The sequence below is a fragment of the Aedes albopictus genome, chromosome 2, assembly GCF_035046485.1.
Source record: "Aedes albopictus strain Foshan chromosome 2, AalbF5, whole genome shotgun sequence".
NCBI classification, from domain to species: Eukaryota; Metazoa; Arthropoda; class Insecta; order Diptera; family Culicidae; genus Aedes; species Aedes albopictus.
The window spans coordinates 473,730,263-473,752,808 of NC_085137.1; the positions used below are offsets into that span (position 1 = coordinate 473,730,263).

At 40.9% G+C, this 22,546-nt stretch overlaps 1 protein-coding gene across 8 annotated transcripts in view; it reads right to left on the bottom strand.

Annotated features, from left to right (window-relative positions):
- Nucleotides 1-1,205: 1,205 nt before the first annotated feature.
- Nucleotides 1,206-22,546, bottom strand: part of LOC115265479 (RING finger protein nhl-1) — a 261,579-nt gene continuing 240,238 nt past the window's right edge. For 7 of the 8 annotated variants that reach the window (XM_029870772.2, XM_029870763.2, XM_029870767.2 and 4 more), the window contains 2 exons: nucleotides 1,789-2,035; nucleotides 1,206-1,717 (listed from right to left, as the gene is read on the bottom strand). In XM_029870772.2, the coding sequence (XP_029726632.1) occupies nucleotides 1,822-2,035 (214 nt within the window). In that variant the 3' untranslated portion in view covers nucleotides 1,206-1,717; nucleotides 1,789-1,821. Of the gene's footprint in view, nucleotides 1,718-1,787; nucleotides 2,036-22,546 lie in introns of those variants that run through there. The other variant, XM_029870771.2, reaches the window with a different exon arrangement.

Consider the following 22,546-nt stretch of genomic DNA (forward strand, 5'->3'; position numbering starts at 1 on the left):
CTACTACACAGCTATCTCGGCTGATCAAAAAAAGAAGTTAATATTGATGATCAACTTCGGACTCGGCACAAGAAAGGCGCCATCACCGCTAGTTGGATCAATTAGGTTTTTTTAAAGTTAGTTGGAGAATATTGCAAAACAAATAACATAAAAAAACATTTTCAGATTAAAGCTCATACATGACCAACATTTCATTTGAATTGAAAAAGGTCGCGTCTACGCGATTGGTGCGTTGAACAGGAAATGCTCGAATGATAAAAAAAAAATAAAAATAAAAAAGGCCCTGCCCTAGTGTATATTTCACGCAGCCAGCAAATATTCCGAATCAATATTTTCACGCATTCGCCCCTTCATAGGCATCAAAAGTAAATCGATTTAATGATGAAATCGAACGGGATGGAGATTCACCAGATTTCCGTAGGCACACTGCTTCACTTGTAAATCATACGATACCTATAACCGAAACGAGAATCGTTCCATAAGCTCGAAAAGCTCTCAGCTTATGATTCACATCGACTCTCAGTCTATGGTATGGAAAGTGAAAGAGAAATAGGTATACGACTCGAGAACACATGTCAAAACGGATGAAAATACTATCAGAAAGGATCTTACCAGACGTATGAGCACTACGTCTTTTTGTGTCGATCCGGTGTGTGAGCCTACGCGCTGCGACTCTTCTACTGCACCTCATCAGGAAGTTCTGACACCACACCGTTCGTTCGGATTGAAATTCACGTTTCGCTATCAAGCCAAGCCACAGACAGCGGCAGAGCAGACGCATCACCGTTAGATGGAATATAAGAATTTGCTATTGCCTTTCGGTTTCACCGACGACGACACGCCGTTCCTAGTTGGTGGTGCCAGGAGACGGAACGTTCAACGATATCGAAAATCAAATTTGTTTGCCTTTTCGCTCATGGCTGTTACACGGTATCAGGCAGGAGCAATACTCACGCTTTCAACCGGGGCAACGGGATATGCGGTTTCGATATCAAGAAACCTTCGAAGTTGATTGGCAATTCGGGGAAGGAATGCTCGAGGTCGGGTGGGGGCGAAAGGATATCACCGCAGCTGAGAGGAATCCTATTTTGCGGTTAATTGACAGATCAAAAGGATAGGATTAAGCTGTCATTCCGGTTGATGGATTGAGATGCCGGCAGTGGATGTGATATCTGCCAAAAAATGTTCAGCGTCCTTCATCGATCTTGGATGTTCAAACACAAAAATCAAAATCTTTATTAATATTCTCTAAAACATTTTCAATTTTCAGATTCCATAATTCATTTTCCACTTCGTTCGCTACATTTGATTCAATTAGTATCGTTACAAAAATCTTCGATCCAATCGGCGTAAAATCGCAAAACAACATCAACATAATTTGTGTCTCATAGACAGAGGGCTGAAAATTAATAATAGATAAGAAAGATGATTACCATAGCATTCATTGGACTAGAACAAGTAAGTTAGGAAATCGATATGGCTACGACTCCGAAGAATAATTCCGAACAACTGACGCCTGAAATTACGGCATTCCCGCCCTGGGCGCCTGGGCTTCTCATGTTTCGTCCTTCTTCCATCGATTGCCGCCAAGAAGAAGTTTATGCAAATTGGTTCCGAATAAAGCACGCATTAAACTTTTCCGTTCGGTTAAGAATTCCATCTCGGTTTTCCATCTCATTCCCATACAGTGGTAGTAGTAGTAGTGGATGATGTTTTCCTGCAATGGAAAGTTTGCAGCCGTCGGAAATTGAATGTCCATTTCGTCAATCAAAACCGACAAAATCTCACCAGAAAAGAGGGAAACCGAACCACGCGAGCGCCCTAGAACACCTGCACCCGATGGTTCTCCCGGTCGCACACCAAGATGTTCCCATTGGACATGATGGCCACACCTTCGAGGCCCTTGAATTCGGCGTCACCGGAGCCCCAGGAACCGAACGCCCGCAGGAAGCTGCCGTCCGGGTGGAAGATCTGAATCCGATTGTTGCCCGAGTCGGCCACACAAATGTAGCCCTGGTCGTCGACGGCGACGCCCCTGGAAGAGAAATGAATAGGAATGGGTCAAAACAAGAGATATAGAAAATATACCAAGGTTCAAAATTAAACAGACTTTGAATAGCACAAGCTGTGCCATATTTATTGGCTAATTTAATCGAGATGTATGTAGTCTACATAATCTGTACAACTTTATTTCATGAGTATTCATTATTTATTATTGCATTAAAGGCAATGCGAACTCGAATCCCAAAGCTCTCAATGTCTCCTTGTATCGCAGCTTCATCAAGAAACACAATTCCATCGATCATAATTTTGGAGGTGTGCTTCATTGGCGGAACTCTCCCAGCGTAGATACCTGTCGGATGGCATCCAACTCAATTCATCATCCACACTCTTGAGAACACCTTTCCCTCGAACACTGAAGTTGAGAAAATAAAAATAAATTCCCCTCGGAGCGAGCGTAAGCAATCAGCTGCCGTTATATTGTCGAATTTACCATGTTTCCAGGTACCCTCCGAACAAGACTTTCCTTCTAGTTCCGACGGCAGGCGCAAAGACAGAGTTATTTGCCCCAGTCAGTTTCCCGCCGCCACATTCGCCTGCCCCCCGGCAGAGACGTGCCTTTGTTTGGGTTTCAAATTGTGACAAACATTCCGGCGCTGCTCGCACCAACCCCCTTGTGAGCGATATCGAGTGAACCGAGTGAGCGGAAATGATTGATCGTCATTGGCGTATAATTTCATTAAGACACATCTTGCGACGATGGCTTCTCATCTGGCACGCCGTTGCGATGCGCTGCGTTGTCTCAAGACTCAAGGTGACATCACAGCAGTGGAATTTTCATTTCCCACGCAAATGGCTGCTGGCTGTGCCAGAAAGTCAAGCAAGATGGATCAACGTGATAGGCCTTGATCCAATTTCGGGATTTGATATTTCACTTCACGCCGCCGAGCCGGCCGGCTCATTTGTCACTGAATGAGGAAAAATGATGCGAGATTAAGTTCTCTTGAACATAATTCTCATTTTTCATAAGCTGCAGTTACAATATTTTGTAAACTTTGCTATTTTCTCAACCTGTTCTGAATTTCATATTTTCTCCTTCATCTCTGCTCTTCCAATCTTCGACATTTATTCTTTGTGTTGTTTTGATTCTCCTGTCCTCGCTGTTTCCTCTGCCTTCTCTGTCCTCTCTATCTTCTCTGTCTTCTCTGTCTTCTCTGTCTTCTCTGTCTTCTCTGTCTTCTCTGTTTTCTCTGTCTTCTCTGTCTTCTCTGTCTTCTCTGTCTTCTCTGTCTTCTCTGTCTTCTCTGTCTTCTCTGTCTTCTCTGTCTTCTCTGTCTTCTCTGTCTTCTCTGTCTTCTCTGTCTTCTCTGTCTTCTCTGTCTTCTCTGTCTTCTCTGTCTTCTCTGTCTTCTCTGTCTTCTCTGTCTTCTCTGTCTTCTCTGTCTTCTCTGTCTTCTCTGTCTTCTCTGTCTTCTCTGTCTTCTCTGTCTTCTCTGTCTTCTCTGTCTTCTCTGTCTTCTCTGTCTTCTCTGTCTTCTCTGTCTTCTCTGTCTTCTCTGTCTTCTCTGTCTTCTCTGTCTTCTCTGTCTTCTCTGTCTTCTCTGTCTTCTCTGTCTTCTCTGTCTTCTCTGTCTTCTCTGTCTTCTCTGTCTTCTCTGTCTTCTCTGTCTTCTCTGTCTTCTCTGTCTTCTCTGTCTTCTCTGTCTTCTCTGTCTTCTCTGTCTTCTCTGTCTTCTCTGTCATCTCTGTCATCTCTGTCATCTCTGTCATCTCTGTCTTCTCTGTCTTCTCTGTCATCTCTGTCATCTCTGTCTTCTCTGTCTTCTCGGTCTTCTCTGTCTTCTCTGTCATCTCTGTCTCTCTGTCTTCTCTGTCTTCTCTGTCTTCTCTGTCTTCTCTGTCTTCTCTGTCTTCTCTGTCTTCTCTGTCTTCTCTGTCTTCTCTGTCTTCTCTGTCTTCTCTGTCTTCTCTGTCTTCTCTGTCTTCTCTGTCTTCTCTGTCTTCTCTGTCTTCTCTGTCTTCTCTGTCTTCTCTGTCTTCTCTGTCTTCTCTGTCCTTCTCTGTCTTCTCTGTCTTCTCTGTCTTCTCTGTCTTCTCTGTCTTCTCTGTCTTCTCTGTCTTCTCTGTCTTCTCTGTCTTCTCTGTCTTCTCTGTCTACTCTGTCTTCTCTGTCTTCTCTGTCTTCTCTGTCTTCTCTGTCTTCTCTGTCTTCTCTGTCTTCTCTGTCTTCTCTGTCTTCTCTGTCTTCTCTGTCTTCTCTGTCCTCCTCTGTCCTCTCTGTCCTCTCTGTCTTCTCTGTCTTCTCTGTCTTCTCTGTCTTCTCTGTCTTCTCTGTCTTCTCTGTCCTCTCTGTCCTCTGTCTTCTGTTCTTCTCTGTCTTCTCTGTCTCTCTGTCTTCTCTGTCTTCTCAGTCTTCTCTGTCTTCTCTGTCTCTCTGTCTTCTCGTCTTCTCTGTCTTCTCTGTCTTCTCTGTCTTCTCTGTCTTCTCTGTCTTCTCTGTCTTCTCTGTCTTCTCTGTCTTCTCTGTCTTCTCTGTCTTCTGTCTTCTCTGTCTTCTCTTTCTTCTCTGTCTTCTCTGTCTTCTCTGTCTTCTCTGTCTTCTCTGTCTCTGTCTCTTGTCTTCTCTGTCTCTTCTGTCGTCATCTCTGTCATCTCTGTCATCTCTGTCAGTCTCTGTCTCTCTGTCTTCTCTGTCTTCTCTGTCATCTCTGTCATCTCTGTCTTCTCTGTCTCTCTGTCATCTCTGTCTTCTCTGTCTTCTCTGTCTTCTCTGTCTTCTCTGTCTTCTCGTCTTCTCTGTCACCTCTGTCCATCATCTGTCTTCTCTGTCTTCTCTGTCCCTCTCCGTCCTTCTTCTCTGTCTTCTCTGTCTTCTCTGTCTTCTCTGTCTTCTCTGTCTTCTCTGTCTTCTCTGTCTTCTCTGTCTTCTCTGTCTTCTCTGCTTCTCTGTCTTCTCTGTCTTCTCTGTCTTCTCTGTCTTCTCTGTCTTCTCTGTCTTCTCTGTCTTCTCTGTCTTCTCTGTCTTCTCTGTCTTCTCTGTCTTCTCTGTCTTCTCTGTCTCTCTGTCTTCTCTGTCTTCTCTGTCTTCTCTGTCTTCTCTGTCTTCTCTGTCCTTCTCTGTCTTCTCTGTCTTCTCTGTCTTCTCTGTCTTCTCTGTCTTCTCTGTCTTCTCTGTCTTCTCTTGTCTTCTCTGTCTTCTCTGTCTTCTCTGTCTTCTCTGTCTTCTCTGTCTTCTCTGTCTTCTCTGTCTTCTATGTCTTCTCTGTCTTCTCTGTCTTCTCTGTCTTCTCTGTCTCTCTGTCTTCTCTGTCTTCTCTGTCTTCTCTGTCTTCTCTGTCTTCTCTGTCTTCTCTGTCTTCTCTGTCTTCTCTGTCTTCTCTGTCTTCTCTGTCTTCTCTGTCTTCTCTGTCTTCTCTGTCTTCTCTGTCTTCTCTGTCTTCTCTGTCTTCTCTGTCTTCTCTGTCTTCTCTGTCTTCTCTGTCTTCTCTGTCTTCTCTGTCTCTCAGTCTTCTCTGTCTTCTCTGTCTTCTCTGTCTTCTCTGTCTTCTCTGTCTTCTCTGTCTTCTCTGTCTTCTCTGTCTTCTCTGTCTTCTCTGTCTTCTCTGTCTTCTCTGTCTTCTCTGTCTTCTCTGTCTTCTCTGTCTTCTCAGTCTTCTCTGTCTTCTCTGTCTTCTCTGTCTTCTCTGTCTTCTCTGTCTTCTCTGTCTTCTCTGTCTTCTCTGTCTTTCTCTGTCTTCTCTGTCTTCTCTGTCTCTCTGTCTTCTCTGTCTTCTCTGTCTTCTCTGTCTTCTCTGTCTTCTCTGTCTTCTCTGTCTTCTCTGTCTCCTCTGTCTTCTCTGTCTTCTCTGTCTTCTCTGTCTTCTCTGTCTTCTCTGTCTTCTCTGTCTTCTCTGTCTTCTCTGTCTTCTCTGTCTTCTCTGTCTTCTCTGTCTTCTCTGTCTTCTCCTGTCTCTCTGTCTTCTCAGTCTTCTCTGTCTCTCTGTCTTCTCTGTCTTCTCTGTCTTCTCTGTCTTCTCTGTCTTCTCTGTCTTCTCTGTCTTCTGTTTCTCTGTCTTCTCTGTCTTCTCTGTCTCTCTGTCTTCTCTGTCTTACATATTGTCTCCGTCCTCTTGGTCTTCTTTGCTTCCCTTTCTTCTCTGTCTTCTCTGTCTTCTCTGTCTTCTCTGTTATCTCCGCCTTTTCTGTCTTCTCTGTCTTCTCTGTTTCTCTGTCTTATATATTTTCTCCGTCTTCTTGGTCTTCTCTGCTTCCCTTTCTACTATGTCTTCTCTGCCTTCGCCGTCAGCTTAGTCTTCGCTATCTTCTCTGTTTTCTCTGTATTTTGTTTTTGTGTTCCCTGACTTCTTATTATCTGGAAGGCAAAGGGAGAACCTTACCTTATTCAAGAATGATTTGAGTGAAAAATTACCATGGAGGAGAGAAACATTCCGGAAGCTCACCTACCATTTGATTTATAGCAAGAACTTCTCCCACCCTTGATGTTAATGCTAGAAAGGAATTTTCATTAATATATTCTTATCGCCATCGACCGCTAATGGTAAACAATTTTTCAGAAAATCATGTGAGGCCCTTGGCTACAACCAAATAAACTTGTATCGGAATTCAGTTACATATCCGAAGGGTATCACAAAACCCAAAGAGGAATTTCATAATGAGGACACAATGAATGTGTGTTCCCTTTCTGGAAGAGAAAGAATATCGTTTCCCTATGGAATAATTATTAATGACTGCTTGTGGGTTGGTTGGGGTTGGCGTTTTTGAACCGTCAACTACAGTGTGTGTTGGAAGACTGCAAAAGCAGAAACTCAATCAAACTTCTTTGAAGAATGTTTCCTTATAATTAATTTTGTATTTTTGGGATAAAAGTGCTTTCCGATAAAATCTTGTTTTTTTTTTCAATGACTCTCAGCCCACGTCGACGATAAATTCCCCTCCTTAAAGCTTAATTACAAATTTAGACAAAGTCACCAGAAAAAAATCCACAGAAACATGCGTGTGTCGATCTGTGACGTGTAATTGTCTCAAAAAACTCATTTAAAATCGGTATTAATTCCCACTCCGGATCCATAATCACATTTTCAATTTAATTTGAAACTTTTCGCCTCGATTCTTTTTCCGTCTGTAACGAAACTCATAAAATAACTTTCAAAGGAAGAAAGATTTCCACACTGTGCCGCCCCCGGTGGGCTTACACATCCTAGCACCGGATTCGCAGACAGATCTGGGAGAGAGAATTTTCCGTCCGTGTCATTCGAGACCGTCAGACAATCTCAGCCGTTGGCGACAAAATTATAAATATAGAAATTCATTTAGACAAGACATGCCCTCGGGTCCAATTGATGTTTCGAGGGAAACTTTATTCCCGCATCAAAACCCCCCTCATTGATTGTTGTAACCGTGGATTGTCGACGGATAAAACTTTTGCTTCATGGGTTCCTCCTGGGTGTGACCATTGTCTTCCCAGTTCAGAGTCCACAAGCACCGTTGAACGCTGGACTCAACCGACACGCCTGGAAGTGAATAAATCAGAAGAACACAAACTGTAATTTGCTCAAACCGGAAAACGATTTCCGAATTCGGCTGTGCTTTTCTGTTCGAACAATTTTCTGGTCCGATGGTGTTTCCCAAACTTCGGGTTTCCGGTAGCTTAAGCATTAAGCAATTCAACGTAATTGAAAGGATTACGAACAGAATTCTGAAAAACCTTAAGCTTCTTAGTAGAATTAAATTTCGCTGAGAAAAAAAATCCAAGACCCAAAAATAAACTTTACCTAACAAAATCTTCTCGTAAGCGTTACTTCTACGCGTACCAGCAGATCTTTTTCTATCTTAGCACATTTTAAAACTCCTTAATAGAATCTTAAACAAATGTGGTGATGAAAGTAGAGCACCTCTGTCGCCGTAGTCTGACTTGGTCCGAACATTCGGGACTATTGAAAAAGTTTTCACCCATTGAACCGGGGCCCAAGTCATCTTGATTGCTTGGAATGGAAAATCCAGAGCGCACTGTAGTTTGTGTGGAACATGTTGTTGTAGATATCCGCAACTGGAGAACTGGAATCCAGCCAGTCCAGTGGTGCTGATTCGCACATAGTAGTGTTCCGGTTAAAGTTTTGCCGTACTGGATGCTGCTGTCAGTTGCAATTGCCTTTTGTGGGAATGAAGGCCCCTTTGAAGGAAATTTCATGGTGGTACCTACAAGTTTTCATATCGGATATGGCTTTGGTCGAAGATTTGTGTATCGCAAGAAAGTTTGTGATGTAATCGAATGGGTTGCTGAATCTTGCTCAACTACTGTCTTCAAGCATCTTGGATTCGAATGCGGTTGACAAAATCTATCCCGCTTTAAAATCATTACCCAGATTGCTATATTTCCCTGCTCAGCGTCTTTGTGCAGCTGTTAATTTTTAAATGGACTTGGATTGGTGAGTTCGTTCCATATTATGTTTATTTACAAAACACGTTCATTCAAAACATAACACGGAATGGTTTCACCAATTAAGGTCCATTTCAAAACTTACTGCTGCCGAGGAGAGAAATACCGTGACCGCGCCAAATTCCGTTCACTTAAAGTGATATTCTAAGTGTGCGAGCTATATGAAATTCATATTCAATTATAAAAATCTGGAAATGTGCTTTTTTGTTGCTCCGTATCTATATATTTCAGGAAAAATATAAACAACGATGTAATTTCGCCATTGATTTTAAAAATAGCTGCCGAACATAAAAAGTGTTTGTTCCTAATTCCATTCAATCTGTTCCTAATGCCGTTCATTCGTGTTCCTAATTCCGGTCACTCTAATTGATTATCACAGCGCAACATTTTTTTGTCTCAAGAGCAAACTTATGTGTCTCCGAAGGATTTTGGGCCGCTAAATCCGAATCCGGGCTCAGATTTGTTCCAACACGTCACAATTTTGAGCTATACCTCAATTTATAGGGCAAAATATGCGATTTTGGCCTTTTTTGGCTGCAGGCCATTAAGCAAGGAAATATTTTTTTTTAGCCATCAAAAGGTTAATTGGTCAATTAACATCTAAATTAACGACTCATGCAAAATATTTCGTTTTACCTAATCAAATTTGATAGATTTAATCATTTTATGTTAGTATGAAAACTTGCATGCAACTTTTGGAGGATGACTTGTATGGGAAATATCGTACCTAACATAAATCGCTTAAAATTATCAAATTCGATTTAGTAAAACGAAATATTTTGCATAAGTCGTTAATTTAGATGTTAATTGACCAATTAACCTTTTGATTGCTTAAAAAAATATTTTCTTTCTAAATGGCTTGCAGTCAAAAAAGCCCAAAATCGCATATTTTGCCCTATAAATTGAGGTATAGCTCGAAATTGTGACGTGTTAGAGCAAATCTGAGCCCGGATTCGGATTCGGCGACCCAAAATCTGTCAGAGACACATAAGTTTGCTCTTGAGACAGACAAAAAGTAAATTTTTGTTACGCTGTGTTACCATTGTGATGAAACAAATGATATAGGTACAAGTTTTATATTTCATAACATCTTTAATGACAACACAGCGTAACAAAAATCAACTTTTGGTTTGTCTCAAGAGCAAACTTATGTGTCTCTGACAGATTTTGGGTCGCTGAATCCGAATCCGGGCTCAGATTTGCTCCAGCACGTCACAATTTTGAGCGATTCCCCAATTTATAGGGCAAAATGTGCGATTTTGGGCTTTTTTGACTGCCAGCCATTAAGCATGGAAATATTTGTTTAAGCAATCAAAAGGTAAATTGGTCAATTAACCTCTAAATTAACGACTCATGCAAAATATTTCGTTTTACCAAATCAAATTTGATAGATTTAAGCATTTTATGTTAGTAAGTAAACTTGCATGCAACTTTTGGAGGGTGACTTGTATGGGAAATATCGTACCTCACATAAATCGCTTAAAACTATCAAATTTGATTTGGTAAAACGAAATATTTTGCATGATTCGTTAATATATGTAGATGTTAATGGACCAATTTACCTTTTAGTTGTTAAAAAAATATTTCCATGCTTAATGGCTGGCAGTCAAAAAAGCCCAAAAACGCATATTTTGCCCTATAAATTGGGGTGTAGCTCAAAATTGTGACGTGCTGGAGCAAATCTGAGCCCGGATTCGGATTCAGCGGCCCAAAATCTGTCAGAGACACATAAGTTTGTTCTTGAGACAAAAAAGTGTTGCGCTGTGCAATCAAACACACTTCAATTCATTATATGAGGGAAACATTTTAAAAGGATCATGCTTTCTTCTGTTTTTTCGCTGTTTTTCGAGACAACATTTCCAATTTTTTTGACTCTCTTTTTTTCTGCTTTTCAGCCTTTTTCTTTTGTTTTTCCATCTCCATATATTTCTTGGCCTTCTTGAGATTTTCTACATACAATCGGTATGCTTGACTAGTGGCCACAGAAGGGGCGGAAAGCTTCGCTTGGCGCCGTTTGTTTGCAACATGTGTCGATGTAGATGGCATACAAAATGATTCATCAAACGCATCTGACACATTCCAGCGTAACGGGACACCGCGAGGAACTAACTTTCGTGAATAAATGACGTCTGCAATCGAATATAATGTTCATGACCATTTGATTTAACAGGTTCTATAACAAGCTTATTAGATGTACTTCCTGATGCAATACTTGTTATATGGGGTTTTGGTTCCAATTTACTTTATATAACATGTTAGATTTCGTAACGGGACACCATCGCAGAAATCTTCTTTTTAAAATTTTCAATCTGAAATGCGTATATCAGCTCTGTTATGAGGTTTTGAATAATAGAGTCTTCTAGACATTTCTTCTTTGGATTGATGTGAACAAGATTGCCGAAGTGAGTTTTACTGAGAAATGTATAGTTTTGGAAATATTCTTGATTTAGTTTTGGGAGCGCAGCGTTACGCTCGCGTGAAAACAGTGTTTTGCAAATGGTGTCCCGTTACGGCTAAAGACATCTAGTTGTAGATCAAATGCTTTGCTAGATCGAATGTTGGTGTCTTCGGCAATGTTTTTCAGACAGATGGTAGCTGTCCTGTAGGACATAAATAGGCCTTCAAATCCGCTCTGGTCCTATGGTGGCCATCGGAATGGGCCCTGGGGAACCTGTTTCGAGGTTTATGTATTAAACCTTCACGTACTCGACCCCCGACAACACATTTTCAAAATGCTGGCATTCCGTCAATTTTCATCTGATTTTTTTGAAGTCGCCCTCAATTGATCATAAATTGGTGCTAGTTTATTATACTCAAGTGTCCATGCAATATCCGGTACCATTACGGAGATATTCCGGATTGTGCTGGGGTCAGGGGGTTGTCTAAAAGGCTAAAAGTGATTATTTCGTGTGTTGTTGTGTTTGAACCATCGATTTTCAGCGGAATTTTTGTTGCGAACAGTAAAACACAACTGCTATAACCAGATTTGAATAAGTTGGCCCATCCGGATCCTCGTGACAGGTTCCGCGGGGCCTCATTGGGGACACTTCTGATTTTCAACTTAAACATGCCGTGCGACATATCAATCTTCATGATTTCGAATGACTGAGTCAGAAACGATATACTGAAGTATGTTTCAACTAATATGGCTACCCCGGAACATATAGCACAGGTTCCACGGGGGTGTCATCGAAGACATTTCTGGTTTGTAACCAAAACATGCCGAGCGACGTATCAATCTTCATGATTTCGAAATAATGTGATAGAAAAAATTGACTGAAGTATATATCAACTGATATGGCCGCTCCGTAACACCTGGAGCAGGTTCCGCGGGGGCCTCTAAAACACAATAACACACATGAAATAATCACTATCAGCCATTTGGCAAAACAGACCCCACCCCCTGTCCACAGTACAATCCGGAATATCTCCGGAATGGTTTCGATACTACATGGCCACTTGAGTGCATTAAATAAGCACCAATTTATGATCGATCGAGGGCGACTTAAAAAAAATCAGATGAAAATTGACGAAATGCCAGCATTTTGAAAATGAGTTATCGGAGGTCGAGTACTTGAAGTTTAATTGTATCTCCAAAACTATGGTTGGGCGACGTATCTATCTTCGCGGTTTGCCCATATTCTACATTATAATGATCCGAATAAGATTCAATGATATCTATAGTACATTCTTCCAACACAGTCTTTTCAAGCATATGTTTTAAAAGGACATTTACACCGTCTTCGGCCAGAGGCCGCACAGACTGAACATTACTAACATTAGACAACGGACTCCACATATAACACCCAATGGCCCAGTGGAGAATTTTCCGATTGACGAAAAGTTTTCCCCGACTGGAGCGGGAATTGAACCCACACTCCGAGGCTTACGAGACACTTGAACGACTGACGTCGCTAACCGCTCGGCCACGAAGCCCACATGTTGCATGTTGCTTTAATCCAGTAACGACACAAACAAACGGATTTCTAGACGAAAAAAGGTTGACAATCAAAACGACAAGAGGGAGGTCGCACTTTCAATCAACTACTAATTTATGTAGTCACACCATGTTCGTGATGCATTTTTTCATTTTTATTTTTTTATTTTCAATGAGCCATTTTACGAGACGTTTCGGATCAGCTGATCGCTCATTTCATGCATGAAAATTTGACAGGAGGTTGCGCCCAAGCCCGTGAGTGTTAATATCAATATCAACACTGTTATCGTTTCGTAAAATAGACCATAAGCACATAAGCTTCAAAAGGTGTCAGGCCATCCGGCCGAAGGTCATTAGGCCGAAGGCCATTCGGCCGAAGGTCGTTAGGCCGAATGGTCATCAGGCCGAATGGTCATTGGGTCTTCTTCTTGCCGTTACGTCCCCACTGAGACAAAGCCTGCTTCTCAGCTTAGTGTTCTATGAACACTTCCACAGTTATTAACTGAGGGCTTCCTCTGCAAATGACCATTTTGCATGTGTGTATCGTGTGACAGGCACAAAGATACTTTATTGATGCTGAATCTACTGATATTTTTCCCATGAATTTTTCCTTCTTTCAAATATAGGCTGTTCTTTCTTGTATCATTGCTAAAATAGTTTTTGGCGCTGAAACTGCTCACACTCAGTTGAGCTCGGCTAATTTCCATTCTTTTGCCGAGATTTGCACAGCCGAGCGCTCGGCAATCGCAATTTAACTGAGATATCAGCAAAATGTCAAGTTTATTCATAGCAGCACTCATGGGTGCCGCTATCATCAAACATTAAACGTCAAGCTTATAACCGAGATTTCAGCAAGTGAACTTTAATCGAGATTCGCACAGCCGATCTCGGTATTCTGTTTTAAGTGTGCTGATATTCAATTCATAATTTTTTCCTTCTTTAAAACATAGGCTATTCTTTCATTCAGTTTCATTCTTTAACTAGTTTTTGGCAAAAATTGTTGGAAAAGGTAAAAACAACGGCTAACTTTCAATTCGTCCTTATGACCATTCGGCCTAATGACCTTCGGCCTAATGACCCAGCATCGCTTCAAAATATATAAGTAAATTATACGGTGATTAATGAGGTAAACAAGGAATGCCAACCATCACTTCGGGATCTTCAAGTTTTGAACGTTGTGAGATTCCAAAAACCTTTTTATACATCATGGTGGTAATTCATAGGACATGGTAAAAAGGCTATAGCATCTAAAGAGTGTGCTGTCACCACGAAACTTAATAAAATATCACTTGTTATACTGATCCACCAGAATACCTGCCCTTTGTTTACGTAGTTTTCGTAGAGCTGAGAAACGGGTTTTGTTCCAGTAGGGGCGTTACACCAAGAAGGATAATGAAAGTATATACACCCTATAATATCATTTCATCATGGGTACAGATTTTCGGGTAAATATTTGATGAAGCCAAACTTCTTTATTCACTTATGAATGCCTTTCAAATTTCCGTAACGGGACACCATGTCTACGTACCCATTGTAACGCCTAAGATAACGCGTCGGTCAAGGCAACCCATGTGTTATAAGAAAGGTCTCCACGAGTACTAAGAGAATCCTGAAAATAATTTTTCTAAAGTTCGTAATAAATTCGTTATTACAACAAATGTGCTATTTTCGTAACGGGACACCATTAAATTGCGGCTATTGCAAAAAGTGCTTAAAACATATCAAAACCCATTTTTATGAAAAATTTCCTTTGGGTGTATAAAAAATACATTATTATACTACATTAACAAAAATTTAGGTTTAATGTTTTCGAACTTTAACATGCAAGCAGGCATACTTGAGAATTATCAACGAAATATTTCATTTTTATTGCATAAAATGCTATTACTTCACCTAGCTAGTGGCTGCGTAACTTGTGTGGAATTTGGTGGAAGACATATTAGTATCATGTTTTTTTGCTGAGCAAAACTCCGTCGTCTGAGGGGAGACGTGAGATTTGTGTCCGTCTAGGTAAAGCAAGACAGGAAACTGGATTTTTTGCTCAACAAGCCATGGATGCAAAACATCCCTAAGGAAAAGGTAAAACGTGTCTCTGTTCATCCATCCGGATTCAGTTTTCACTGCAGACCATCCTTCAGGCAATTTCTGCCAAATATATTCTGGAATCCTGGATTTGTACGGATACAGTACCAGCGTCAGGGTTAACTGACCAGCTGCATTAGCAACTTTTTGCCGGCTGTTCGGGCCCGTATGAAGTGGATCTTCAATATTAACTTCTTTTCTCGATCAGCCTAGATAGCTGTGTAGTCAGTAGTGTCGGTAGCGATTGTCTCAATTGGCTAAGAATAACACTACGGACCGCCTGTTCCGGTGGTAAGAATCCACCAACAGGTGACCCCTAATTCATGGTGTGATGCGACTTCATGCTTACCGTGCCTAGGAATGAATGGCTAGGGGGGTCTATTAAAAACCTAACCGTAAACGGAGCCTGTGGAGTACCAAGGCGCCCTCCACAGTATGTTGCCCTTACTGCGCTAACCGGAGCAATGGTGCAGTGGACCTTGTGTTTCTCCGAGACAATCAGCTGCCCTTCTTTAGTCTCACTTGAGGCTAAATAAGGGCGGGATTATGAAGATGTTGATAATTAGTTTAAAGTTTCATCTATATGGTTTCGCATTATGCGATTTACACAGTGTATTCTGTGTATCCTCGCCTTTGGCGTTTTCCAATCGATACCGATCTGGTTTTGTTGCTGCTGTTCTTTGTTGTGCTGTTGTTGCGAAGAGTTTAATCTTGCCTAGTTTGGGTAGTGGCTACGGTTAGGATAGCTCAGATCAATCTTCAGCATAAAAGAACAGCAACAATCAATCTTTGCAGACTTTTGCGAAAGGGTTCAGCCCAAGTGGCCTCCCAAGTAACACAGAAAACATCTTTGAAAATGGAATCTGAAAAAGATGTTTTAATATAGTACTTTAATCGTATCTGTACACATCTTATGTTGAAATCAGGTTTAAACTATGTTTGGCATTAACAAGTCACTGAAAAATCTTATCAACCTCACCACACGTTACAGCTACGTAAATATAACGTTGATTAAACTTGATTTGTGTATCGTTGTTTTCTTTCAATTCAAGATGATGTGTAAAACATCATCAGCACATAGATATAACCTTTAGGCTCAAGTATGTTACGATTACGCTATTTTTATGTATTCAATACGGTTATGTATAAGTTTATCAGATCTCTGTCTCCCCTCACTCACTTAAATTTATGAAACATCTTATGCACATAAAACTAAACCGAAACTTAACTATAATAGCACCCAAAACTCATATTTCACTTTGTGCGGACACTTTGAGTACTTACGTGGCGACTAAAACTACCTTAGAACACAATTTTTGATACCGCAAAATTAGACACGAATTTTTTCAGATTGATCCCACGAGCTGCACTCTAACTTTGTTATTGTTGCACTGATGTTCAAAACAGGTATCAAAAACCAAAAATCACATCGTTATATGCTATTTGAAAATGGATGTTGCAAGTACGTTGCCAAGATGTTTTTTCAATGTATTTCAATCGTTTCAAGTAGTACTCGACAAACATGTTATTGAGATGTACAAAAATTGTAGTTTGAACGTTTTTCCAATATTTTGAATACTTTCCTATCAGGCCAGATAAATTACAGTGCCTGCTAAGAGATTTGACAACTAACGCTTTAATGAATGTATAGCAGTTTGTTCATTTACAAGTTTTCCTCCGAATAATTATTTATCTGGGAAAATTTTAAGATCCAATGTAATAATGTAGTTGCCTTAATGATAACGTATACAGATTCTAAAGTTTAAAATCACATTAATAATACGTTATAATTGAAAATAGCGTCAAACTTTTTGACGGTACTGTGTCAAGAATCCACCATGTTGCATATCTGAAAATGTACTCGAAAATCTCACAAAAACCATAGAGATGACAAAAACCTTCCTTCTTGTTTCCAATCTGATGGGAGGCGAATTAATTCATGAAGAGTGAATGTGTTTATTTCACCATAAATTTTGAGTGGCACATGTATTTAAGTCATAGTGACCAAACATCGTAATGGTAAATTACAAATGAAATGTAAGGCTTGACAATTATTTTGAGCCATTACCAAATATCACATGACACATTTATTTCCACAGTATGCAATTGACAAAGAATAATTTTCCTGCTAGCAAAAAGTAAGTTCTTACGATGTTGCTGAGAACATACTCGATACTTTATTTTATGTTATAAGAATGTATTGAAAAACATCTTTAGTAACATCAAAGATGTTTTATAAGCCGCCATTTTTTGCGCTTTTTCGGTGATATAAGTGTACGAAAATAGGTTTTTCATATTCAAAACAAAACATGGACGTTTGTATGAATCATGTAATATATACAGTATTGTAACAAGTTGTGTTACTTGGGCTTGGTCCAAGAACCTTACTTCCGTAAGGGGAATTTCTATCTAGGAAACCTTGTGAACCTGGTGTTTGCTACTTCCAGTAAACATGAAATGGCAAACTCGCGTGTCATGCCTCGAGCCTGTGTGCTTGTCAACAACGCAATAGTTGCTACACTCATCTCTGAATTAACTACTAGAGATGTATGTGCTATCACAATCGATGTATCTGTTGGAAACCTCAACAGGAAATACGTTTATTGTTCGGTTTATTTACCGCATGATGAACCATCCCCTACGGATGCTTTCAAGCAAGTCATTGCATACTGCACTTCAAAAGACCTTCCGCTAATTGTTGGTAGTTATGCTAATGCTCACCATATAATCTGGGACAACTCAGACATAAATTTGAGAGGCTCCAGTTTGATGGAATACTTAAGTAGTACAGATCTTGGATTACTTAACAGAGGCAACCGCCCAACCTTCATGGTATCTGCTAGAGAGGAAGTGTTAGACATAACGCTTTGCTCTAGTAGAATTAGTCACGAGCTGACCAATTGGCATGTGTCAGATGGAGAATCTTTATCTGACCATCGCTACATCTTTTTTGAACATTTAAATGTTACTTCGCAAACATTGCGTTTCAGAAATCCCCGGTCAACAAACTGGGATCTTTTTACTGATTTGGTTGCGGCCAAATTTCATGGATACTCACCATCCATTGACACTCCAAGTGATTTGATACTACAACGACCTTCATCATGGAAGCTTTTGAAGAAGCTTGCCCTCTACGGTCTGTGAAGATCACAAGAGGAACCCCTTGGTGGAACTCTGATCTGGTGAAACTCAGGAAACAATGTAGAAAGAGTTGGAACAGACGACGTTTGTGCTGGTTCGGAGGCTTTCAGGTCGGCTCGCAAGGCCTACAGGAAAGCTCTCCGGTCTGCTAAACGATCCGGCTGGATAAACCTTTGTACAAATGTTTCCAGTTTGAGTGAAATCAGTCGGTTGAATAAAATTCTTGTGAAATCCAAGGATTTCCGAGTGAACGAACTTCGTTTGCCAAATGGCGATCTGACTTCCTCTGATGAGGAAGTTCTGGAATGCTTATTCAGCACACACTTCCCTGGATGTGTGGATATTACATCTTCGGATGAACCTGATGTCTTTTCTTGTAGTTACGATTCCCTGGCTTCGGGTCGGAGTATTGTAACTATAGAATCGATTGAGTGGGCACTTAATAGCTTTGCTCCTTTCAAATCTCCTGGGGCAGATGGGATTTATCCTATTTTGCTTCAGAAGGGATTTGATCATTTCAAACATGTTTTGAAAAAAATACTTGTTTGCAGTTTTGCTACAGGGTATATTCCCAAATCCTGGCGGGATATTACTGTCAAGTTTATTCCGAAAGTGGGTCGTGCGTCGTATGAAGAAGCAAAGAGTTTCAGACCTATCAGTTTGACCTCTTTTCTTCTGAAATGCTAAGAACGCATTGTGTATCATCACATCCGTTATGTTCATCTGGCCAACGTGCCTCTTCATGTGAACCAACATGCCTACCAATCTGGTAAGTCCACTGTGACTCTTTTACACAAGGTTGTTTACGATATCGAGAAGGCATTCGCTCAAAAGCAATCTTGTCTGGGTGTTTTCTTAGATATCGAGGGTGCCTTTGACAACGTGCCTTTCGATGCCATATTGGAAGCCGTACGGAGTCATGGTATATCTCCAATGATTTCCAATTGGATTCATCAAATGCTGAAAAACCGATATCTCTTCTCGACTTTGCGTCAAGCGGCGATTAGGAAATTGAGTGTTTGTGGATGCCCCCAAGGGGGAGTCTTATCACCGCTTTTGTGGAATCTCGTAGCAGATACGCTATTGAGGCAACTCAATAATAGCGGTTTTCCTACTTATGGTGTTGCCGACGACTACCTAACATTGTTAGTTGGTATGTGCATCAGCACCCTTTTTGACCTGATGCAAAGCGCCCTTCAGGTAGTTGAGGATTGGTGTCGCCAATATGGCCTTTCGGTTAATCCGAGTAAAACATCTATTGTTCTTTTTACGGAAAGGCGAAACCGTAATGGCGTTCAACCTTTGCGTCTCTTTGATTCTGAAATCGATGTGACTGAACAGGTAAAGTACGTTGGAGTCATTCTTGATTCCAAGCTTTCCTGGACACCTCACATTGAGTTCAGAATCAAGAAAGCTTGTATGGCCTTCGGGCAATGCCGGCGAACCTTTGGTACAACTTGGGGTCTAAAACCCAAGTATATCAAATGGATCTACACAACTGTTGTTCGGCCAATATTGGCCTATGGATGTCTAGTGTGGTGGCAAAAGGGCGAAATGCGAACGGTCCAATCAAAGTTAGGCCATCTCCAAAGGATGTGCTTAATGGCGATGTCTGGAGCGTTCTCTTCAACTCCCACGGCAGCGCTCGAAGTTCTCTTTGACGTTGCTCCACTACACATTCATCTCAAACAATAAGCACTTTCTTGCACTTACCGTTTACGGGTACTCGGTCTACTAGAGGAAACTCTTGTGAACCGCCCATCAACACACACCTCGTTGTGTCCACTTTTTGTGAATTGGGACAAAATTGTCCTTGCTCCAAGTGATCTTACAATTGCTTGTAATTTTATATATAGGACATTTTCCACGAAATTCCCATCCCGGGAAGAGTGGACATCTGGATATCTGGAGAGAAATATTTCAGACGGCATCGTATGTTACACTGATGGCTCTCTTCTTGAAGGTCGAGCAGGTGCTGGTGTTTATTCTCGTGAGCTAAGGCTGTATCAGTCTTACTCACTTGGTAGACACTGCACCGTTTCTCAGGCCGAAATCTTTGCTCTTATGTGCGGAGTGCAATCAGCACTTCAGCAGCACGTAATGGGCAAAGTAATATAATAGATAGTTATCGCTTGTCGAACTCAAATCGAGGAGCTGAATTCAGCAAACGCTGTTCACCTTGTATGGATGCCTGGCCATTCTTCCATCGCTGGAAATGAATTGGCTGATGAGTTAGCTCGCACTGGAGCATCACATGACTTCATTGGCCCTGAGCCAGCTATTCCGGTATCCAAGTGTTGGGTAAAGCTTCAGATTGACACCTGGGCTGCCACTCAGCACAGACAATACTGGAATAGTTTGGAGTCATGTCGTCAAACAAAATTGTATTGTACTGAGCCATCTCTAGGGGTGGCAAAGTATCTAACACATCTGTCAAAGCAGAATTGCAGCATGCTGGTCAAAGCATTGACTGGCCGCTGCCGACTCAGTTACCACATGGCGAATATTCAGCAAGCTGATTTATTTGCCTGTGATAGCTGTGATCCGATTATGGAACTACGTATCATTTGATAAGTAACTGTTCAGTTTTGCGCAACTGCGTTTCCGAGTATTCGGAAAATACTTATTAAGTGAAATTGACTTCAGAAACCTAAATCTTCAGGACGTTCTGTTGTTCTTGACCCGCTGTGGTAAAGAACTATAGACTCTCTTTACGCTTTATGCGTTATCACAGTGCCCTTCTCAGGGCGCTGTTTGAACCCATTGTGGTACGCTTATGCGTTATTACAGTGTCCTTTTCAGGACGCTATGTGAACCCATTGTGGTACGCTTATGCGTGTATGACGATCATATTCCCTTACCTGTCCTTTCCCCTGTCCTATCCTTTTCCTTCCCTTCTCCGTCAGGTAAATGATGAATAGGCTCGTGTTCATGGCGATGGCACAAATTTCCCAAATGGAGGAGAACGTGCCTCTAGAGCCGACTTACTGATTCCTGATACCTACTTGCCACCAACGAAATTCTTTTCGGTAGCATATGGCGCGGCATCAAAACGTAAGAATTGACGGAACTACAGTTAGCTATTCGGCTATTGAGCAACTTTATCATGTGTGATTTCTTCCGATTTCTACGCCAGTCACCACCCGATAGCAACCTACCGGCCGTAATCTCACCCATTCCGTACGACATTATCGGCGTCGTCGTCGTCTTTAGGCGCTTTTGGATGATTGTCGAAGGATATTGTTTATTTATCGCCTCTTGCTTGCATTCATGCTTCTTCGCGCTAAGGGCAGAGGTCTTCACAACATTTGACTCGCGAAGCACTTGTTTGTTAAACAGATAAAACATATTTAATGCGAGAAAAAAAATTGAAAAAAAAATAAAATAAATTAAAGGTTTCTTTTTTTGGCGTGATGTCTAGTGGGGACAAAGCCAGTCGGTGTTCTATGAGTACTTTTATAATTATTTTCCGACAGCTTCCGCTGCCAATGACCATTTTGCATGAGTGAGTACATTATTTGGAAGGCACAAAGACACTCTAGGATCAAGGACATCAAGAAGATTTCCATTACGAAAAGTTCCTGCACCGACCGGGAACCCGACACCCACAGCATGGTTTAGCCGACTACCCTGCTTCGGATGAGGGGCCCTGTTTGTGTTTATATAATCATCGCATTTTTCGATGTATGCGTATCACAATTTAAGCAAGTTGCTTGGTAGATTGCTTCGCAATCCTTTACGTATTGTAGTTCTTCAAAACATCTGCCATCACGTGTGAAAGCATTCTGCGAATCCTAGAAAATATAAAATTCATTCTGGAAAACATAACCTCGATAGATTGGAGACAAAATTTTTGAAAGATCTCTCAAATTACACGACGAAATTCTCAACAATATGAATCCTAGGGTCCTCGGCTGTGGAAGCCTGTGGCTAGTTCCTCGACGAATTACCTTGTTGGATTCTCTTTGAAAAGGAAAAGCAGTCATGATTATAGTTTAGTTTTCGATGAAAGAAAGCACCGGTATTGAGCAAATAAAATGATTTTTTTTTATTTTAATAATGTGCTAAGATGGGGTGATTTACCTGAAGAATAAATCAAAATTCAAAATATTATTTGGAGTTCTCAGGTTTGATTTGACTAGGCAAACGTTGGACCAATTCAAGTTGAATTCCAGAATTTTCAGACACTTTAATGGAGGAACTCTTGCAAGAATTAGGAATTTTTAGATAAGAATTCAAGCGAATTTTTTTCTAAGTGTGTCGGTCCAAATTTCTCTTGCGCAATATGGTTGAGTTCTATAGCGATCATTTTTCCAGAAGTAAGAATGTACTTTAACCTTTCAGGGCGCGCGCCTGTTTGTTCCTTAAACTGCACCGCGTTCGCGCTGAATACGACAAGCGAGGGTTTTTTTTATAGCGTTGTACTTTTTACAACTGCGCGCGTCCTGAATGGTTAAGGCAGAATTCCTTGCAAAATCAAATGATTCCTTATAATTTTTAAATATATAATCTATGAAATACTTGCCTAGAACAGGTTTTTTAATAAAAAAAAATCTATAGGACACGATCGGTGAAGTACTAGATTTGCAGTAATGAGCTGTATTTTGTATGGTGATATGGTAAATTCTCCGTTTCTGCAAGGAAGTCGTGCAAAAAACGCGGGTATTATGATTCTTTGTCTAATTTGATGGTATTTGAGCAAAACATTGGAAAACTGTGTTGTTGTTTTCTCCATTTCTTGTCTTTTCAACGGCACAGTTATCCATAGTTGTGCTCAAACAGCATCAAATTAGACAAAGAATCATAATACCCACGCTTTTTGTATCATTTTTTTTTTGCAGAAACGGAGAATTCACCTTCTTACCATACAAAAATTCAGTCTTGTACTTCACCGATCGTGTCCTATAGGAAGTACTAGATTTGTAGTAATGAGCTGAATTGTGGTATGG